General features: G+C 46.9%; 1 protein-coding gene across 1 annotated transcript in view; it reads right to left on the bottom strand.

The window, feature by feature from the left end:
- Positions 1 to 5: 5 nt before the first annotated feature.
- The window catches only part of KCNJ6 (potassium inwardly rectifying channel subfamily J member 6), a gene marked incomplete at both ends in the record, with an annotated part of 99,273 nt that continues 92,308 nt past the window's right edge, over positions 6 to 6,970 (bottom strand). Inside the window, one exon of the mRNA XM_082277862.1 lies at positions 6 to 52. Within this exon, the coding sequence (XP_082133988.1) occupies positions 6 to 52 (47 nt within the window). The remainder of the gene's footprint in view (positions 53 to 6,970) is intronic.

Below are 6,970 nucleotides of genomic sequence, written 5' to 3'. Positions count from 1 at the left end.
CCCCAGAGGATCTCGCTCGTGATGTAGGAGCTGCGAGCCTGGCAGGTCATCCCTGCAAGAACAGAGAAGGAACAAGTGCTGTAATCAGGACCCACTGCCTTCCCCAAGTCTTTAATTTATTCTTTTTTCTGTCTGTAAGAAGGCATATGCCAGGACAGAATGAGGTTTGACATCACACGAGGTGGAGCTTAGCAATCAACTTCAGGTGTATAAGCTGAAGTGCTCAGTCTGTCAGCAAAGATTTTAATAATAATTTCTTTGTTAGACACTGTTCTTCTGCCTGGGTTTCACCAACTCACCTGCTGCTGGGTCTCAGGTGGTGTGGGCAGTGCCCCTGCCTGGCACTGTGCCATCCTCTGTCCCCTGGCTGTCACAAACCCACGCTCAGCACGTGCCCAGGGTGACAGGAACTGTCACCAAAGCTTCCCTCTGCTGGAGCCCACCCCTCGTCCTGAGATCCAAGGGGTCCCTTGGCTCCCCTGAAGGTGGGAGTCACCTTTTGGTTACTCTGATCTGAGAGCTGGGCTGGTGGGCAATGCATAAACACCAATAAAACTCCGGAAGGATGTTGGGATAGTGTCTGGAGTGGAACTGGGATAACTGGGAGTAATTCCTTTGTTTCATTCTCTCCCCAGCTCTGCTGAACCTCACTTTACAGGGCAAAAAAATACTGTGCTTTCTTCAGAGGTGCAAAAAAGAGGTGCTGATCCAAGCCCAGTGCACATTCCAGAGCGTCCTCTAGGTGAAGAAATTCCTGGGAATGGCAGGGATCTGTGACTTGGGACCTGCTCCATCCCAGAACCTCAGGGAAGCACTGCAATAAGATATGGATGCTCAGGAGTGGAAAAACCCAGGAAAAAGGGGTTACCTGGCATCCCAGGCAGAAATATCAGGAGAAATGAATTTAAGAGGCCAAAAATGATGCCAGCTTTGATGGCTGCAGATTGTTAGCTTTGTATTACTAAGTTGGACAGTATATATGGAATATTTAGTAAATGAAATTGTTTAAGCCCTGGACAAGCCTGCCACACATCAGTTATTTAGAAGGCAATCATAAACAGTCAAAAATAATAAATTTAGAGAGCACAAATGGCAGGCTGTAGAAATGCCCATTGTGTCTCTGCACTGGTGACATCATGGAAAGTCACACGGAAGGGTCCTGTGAAGAGGCAGCGCTGGGAGTTTAATATCCCAAATCTTTTTCAGGGCTGTGAAGACTGTTCCAGGTAATTCTGCCCTCATTATTTCGAGCCTCCTCTCCCGAGTTCTCATTTCTTCCTTCTGGTGGCTGAAAACTGCTGTTTCTCCATATTCTCACTTATAACATCACCTTTAGGAAGATATTTACCAGCTGTCACCACACTGTGACACTGCTCCAGTGTTTCCCTGCCCTTCCTGCAGTTCCTTGGACCCTGTGGAATGTTGATTTCCAAGGAAAAATGTGGGAAAGCTGCTGCTCTGGACCTCCCTGCTGCAGCCAGGCAGGAACACCACCTGAGTTCTCTTTCTTTAGACCTGACACAAATATTTAAGCCTTCATTTGTCTCTTTGTTCTTCCAGGACAAGTTGCATTTCAATTCCCAAGAAACGCACAAATGGAAATACAAAGATCTTCCCATTTTCCTCCTCTTCCACAGGTGGGAAGGGTGGGAGGACACCAAGGCCTGTGACAAAATCACCACTTATGTCGTTTCCTGTGTGATTTTGAGTTCTAAAGGATGTTTTCTTTCCTGCGAAATCATGGAGGGAAAGGAATGTGGGAGCTCACAGGGCACTGTACATAACAACAACCCCATGGAGCTCCAGGCTGGGCAGAGGGGCTGGAAAGCTGGGAAAGGCCCTGGGGGTGCTGGTGCCAGCGGCTGGACACGAGCCCAGGGGTGCCCAGGTGGGCAAGGAGGCCACTGGCCCCTGGGCTGGGTCAGGAATTGTGTGTCCAGCAGGAGCAGGGCAGGGATTGTCCCTCTGTGCTGGGCACTGAGAGGCCCCTCGAGGGCTGTGCCCAGTTCTGGCTCCTGCAGGAGAGCCCTGGAGGGGCTGGAGCGTGTCCAGGGCAGGGAAGGGAGCTGGGAAGGGGCTGGAGCCCCAGGAGCGGCTGAGGGAGCTGGGAAAGGGGCTCAGGCTGGAGCAAAGGAGGCTCAGGGGGGACCTTGTGGCTCTGCACAAGTCCCTGACAGGAGGGGGCAGCCGGGGGGGTCGGGCTCTGCTGCCAGGGAACAGGGACAGGAGGAGAGGGAACGGCCTCAGGCTGGGCCAGGGCAGGCTCAGGGTGGACAGCAGCAGGAATTTCCCCATGGAAAGGGAGCTCAGGCCTTGGCAGGGGCTGCCCAGGGAGGTGCTGGAATCACCACGCCTGGAAAGCAAGAACTCGGTGATCCTGCTGCTTTGGTTAGGAAAAATTGCTCTGCCTGGTGGGAAAGAGGAGGGACAATTTTCTGCAGAAATCAAGAAGATTAATTGAACCGTGTTAATTGAACTATGGTTTACGGCTCATAAAAAACAAAGCTTCCTCTGAAATGTAGATCTCCATTTTTAATTTAGGCTCCCATTCAGCAATGATTTAATTCCCGTTCCTTTTCCACAACTGGATGAAGCACTTTCAGAGCTAGAATGGAAGTTAGGATTTTTCAAGTCAGTGAAACTAAATTATGGGGATTGAGTAAAGGAGACTTTTAATTTTAGGCAACCAAGCTAACTTGGCTTTTTTTTGTTTTATTATTTATTATTATTATTAAAAATTGTTATTGTTTTGCTTTTAAATGGGAACAAAAAAGATCTTTGCTTCAACAAGAAGCTGGGACCTTGCTCCTCTCCAGAGCAGTGGCTCCTGTGCCTGGATGGGAGTGTGGCCTCTATTTATTTCAGGATGCCCTGCCAGAAGGTTCCTTTGCAGCAGAAGGAAAGGTGTTATTAATGTATATTAATTTATTAATGTTTGCCCCACACAGCCTAAGAGAATGACAGAAGAAATTCCCCACAGCTGTTGCTGAAAGGCAGATACGGTTCACCCCCACCTCTGACTGATGAGAATTAATTACAAAGTCGATGTCACTTCTGGCTTTATTACTCTTGAGATGTTGCCTTGTGCAGAAATTTGGAGGCTCCCGCTGTCTGCTGCTATTCAGGCTCAAGCTTTGCTCTGTCTCACAGTGCCACAAGGGTTTGCTGTGATGACCCAGAGTGACCTGATGCATTTCCTCGGAGTGCACTTAATTGAAGATTTCCTGGTGGCTTAGACAATAAAAGGTTGTGTCAGGCACTCTTACCATGCAGTGTTCCCCTTTGGGATGGGAGCCATCAGAAGTAAACCACTTGAAAAAAATCAGGGGAAAAGGTTGCTTCAGAACCATGGGATCAAATCCATGTTTGGGCTGAAATGCAGGGATTTTAGTGATTTTCCAGCCCTGCAGTTTGCACACAGGGACAGCCTCATTCAGCTTTCGTTTTACTCAAGACAGGCCCTTTTTTACAACATCACCTTTTCTTTTCAAATTCCATTTCTGGGATTAAAAAAGGGCTCTCAGTGAAATGAGGGGCTGAGAGTTATGGCTCACGACTGGCTGCACCTCTGTGACAGTCACAGCGATTTCGAGGTTTGGCAATTTGCTGCTGGCACTTGGCAGGGCCAGGCAGACTTTCTGCTGCACTGAATTATTCGGGATATCCCACAGGAAGGGCCTGTTTTCAATCATTGCCTGGGAATTCTGCCTCACACTTCAGCCTGGTGTAGGACTCAGCAGCAAATTGTGCATGGAGCACATTGGTGTCCCCGTTTCTGGGGTGAGTGGGGTTTCACTCATGTGCAGGAGGACAAAATTTGGTCTGGGGTCTCCATTTGGGAGCTGAGATTTCCTCATGCCTGTGATGCTCCTGTTGAATTCCTTTCACCCTGTCTGTATCCATAAGAGCCTTTGCTGAGGTATCACTGCAGAGGTTTTGATCTACTTTGCAAAAAGTTCACTTGAATCATGAGAACCTTTTAAAACCAAACCAAAACATGAAATTCTTGCCCCTTTGAGATTAATTTCTGCAGCCTCTGTGTGCTCATGATGGAGCTGTGGGAAACAGGAAGCAGGAGAGGCTTTAGAGCTGAGTTTGCACCTTGTCTGGGGCAAGGGGGAGAAGATGAGAGAATTTTATTCAATCACTGTGATCAAAGAATCCCAGAACGGTTTGGGGTTGGAAGGGACATCAAAGATCTTCCAGTTCCAACCCCTGCCATAGGTGGGGAGTCTTCTCTTAGATCAGGTTGCTCCAAGCCCCAATGTCCAGCCTGGCCTTGGGCACTGCCAGGGATCCAGGGGCAGCCCCAGCTGCTCTGGGCACCCTGTGCCAGGGCCTGCCCACCCTGCCAGGGAACAATTCCTGCCCAATCTCCCATCCAGCCCTGCCCTCTGGCACTGGGAAGCCATTCCCTGGCTCCTGGCCCTCCAGGGCTGTGTGAAAAGTCCCTCTTGCAGAAAAGTCCCTCTCAATGACACCAGTACTGAGGGAGTTGGAGGAACGTGCACCTTGTTTGTAGCTCCAGGAAACCCAAATGGATTCCAGCTTTGCATCCAAGCTCCCGTGTTTGGGAAGGATCCCCAGCGAGGCAGAGCCGTGCTCTCTGCCCCGCTGACCCTTTGCACGCCGATGGATTCGGTGAAGGATTTGTCACTCTGCTATTTTTGGGTGTTCTCAAGAGAATGAGAAAGCAACGTGGGCTATCAAAAACATGCCAAAGGCTTGGAGTCAAGACCCCCTGCTTGATCCCTCAGTTTTCCTGCAGACACTGTGTGGGCTTTGGCAAATCCCCCAGCTTTGCTGGCTCCGTTTCCCTGCTGTGCCACCAGGAACACGCTGAAATGGAAAAGCAGGAGATGTGCTGGCAGTAGATTCTCTTCCTCCTCTAGAATTTTTTCGCTGTCAAATTTGTACTAAACAGTTCTCCCTGGTGTGAAAATTATTGCCTCAAAAAAAAAAAAAAAAAGAGAGATTTGGAATAAAGTCTCCAGAGTGCCACCAAGTTGGTGTCAGAAACAATCCATGGGCGTTAATTGGTCCTCTTTAATCAAGCTAAAAAGAAGGAAGCAAAAAGTCATGTTGGAACCTGAATTCACTGTAGTATTTTAAAGCTGGGAGCATAAAATCATCGAATTTAGGTACAGCTGACAATAAAGCCACGGTAGTTTCAGTTTATTTGAGTTAACACCCCACAAATATATATTTTATATTTTATACGTATATAATCTCCCGTTCAGAGGTAGCAAAGGGGAATTCCCAGGGGTTCTGATAACTTGGTTCCAGGCACACCTGGAAATTGGATGTTTATCTCACCCTGAGCGATGTCTAAACCTCCTGAAAGAAGTAAAACTGCACAGGTGCCTGGGAGCCTTTTAAATATTTTAAATATCTTTGCTTCAGCACATCTGAGGATCTGGGTGTGAAACCCTCGTGCTGTGGGGGTATGAATGGTGTGGGAGAGGAAGGGAGTGAGGGCAGATGTTTTTTACTCTTACAAGAATATAAGGAGTTAATTTTGCCAGGTTTTGTTTGTTTTCTTTTTCCTTTTTTAATGTTAAAACTGGCGTGGTTTATTTTTCTTCCTTGCAAAGGATCCGTGTAATTTGATATTTCTATTTTCACGTCTCTTACTTAATCAGCCTGAGGAGCAGATCACTATATTTGAGATTTTATTTGCTGACACCATCTGTGAATGCTGCTCAGGGGTCTCCGTGGTAGCTGAGGAGGGAGCAGGGACCAGCTCAATCCAGAAAATCCAAATTTCCATGGAGTGAGTGGGCTGGAGCAGCTGCTCTGACCACCCCACCCTGTAATAAAATCACAGCTCTGCAGGAGAACACGCAGATTATCAGCTCCCATTTGCACAGAGATGAATATGCAAAGGAAACTGAGCTGATGAGAAGCCACAATTTCAAGCCAGTTGAACTTTCTGACACTCTCAATTCTACTTCTTGCTGAAACAAATAACAGGCATGAGAAAAAAATGGAGTTGATATTAAGTTAAATTCTAAACAAAGCCCAGCGTGAATCAAAGCATTCTGGTTTCATTCTTTCTTCAAATGTGATGTATTGTGTAATGCAACACCTAAATAAGAAAAAAATGGACATGCTTTAGTCTTTTACAGACTGTTAAAATACACATTTCCCCCCCCCAGCAGGAGATTTCAATGCCAGCAAAGTGATATTTTCCAGTGGGAAAATGCTGAATTAGAAATGGTTGATTTACTTGGTTACTGTTTCTCCTATCAGGAATTAAATACTGGGTAATTTGTGCTAATTTCTTGCTTTCTGACAAGTGTACCTGGTGAGGCAGAAGAGTTTGTCTGATCCAGCCTCAAATGTGCTGCCACTTTTAGCAAACAGTACCAACACATTCTCAATGAACTGCTTGTAAAGAGATGGTAATTTTACCAAAAAATTACAATTTTACCGCAAAATTACAATTCGGCCAATATTTAACCTATATTTAGCCTCCTATTCAGGCCGTGCCCAGCAAATCCTGATGTGGCTGAGCTTTGATGTTGTTTTTCAGCTGATCTTTACCTAATGGGTGATAATTACATTTTTCTGTCACCTAAATCTGGGAGACTTCTTATATCCAATAATGCCTGACCAGAGAGGGAGAAGCTTGTTCCAGAGCTGGCACTGGGAGTCCTTGGGAATGGGGAACTCAGTTCAGAGGAGCTGGAACATGAAGTGCCAGGATTTTGTGCTCTGCTCTGTGTTTGGATACATTTATAAATCCAGAGCTTCCTCAGACATCGGATCAGCACCACACAAGAGATTTATTTTTCCTACTGGGTGCCCACCACAGGGGGATTTGTGGGAATTGTGGTTAAAAGAAGCTGCAGCTCCGCTTTCCAAAGTGCTGAGTAAGGAGAAGACCTGTCCTGGCCTTTTAAAAATATATTCCTATGAATCCAAGGGCTTTCTCCTGAATCCTGCAGATGGGATGTTCTCCCCTGTC

This window comes from Coloeus monedula (assembly GCF_965178545.1).
Source record: "Coloeus monedula genome assembly, chromosome: 3".
NCBI lineage: Eukaryota > Metazoa > Chordata > Aves > Passeriformes > Corvidae > Coloeus > Coloeus monedula.
Note: the sequence above shows the minus strand (reverse complement) of the source record. Positions and strands in the feature narration are given on the sequence as shown.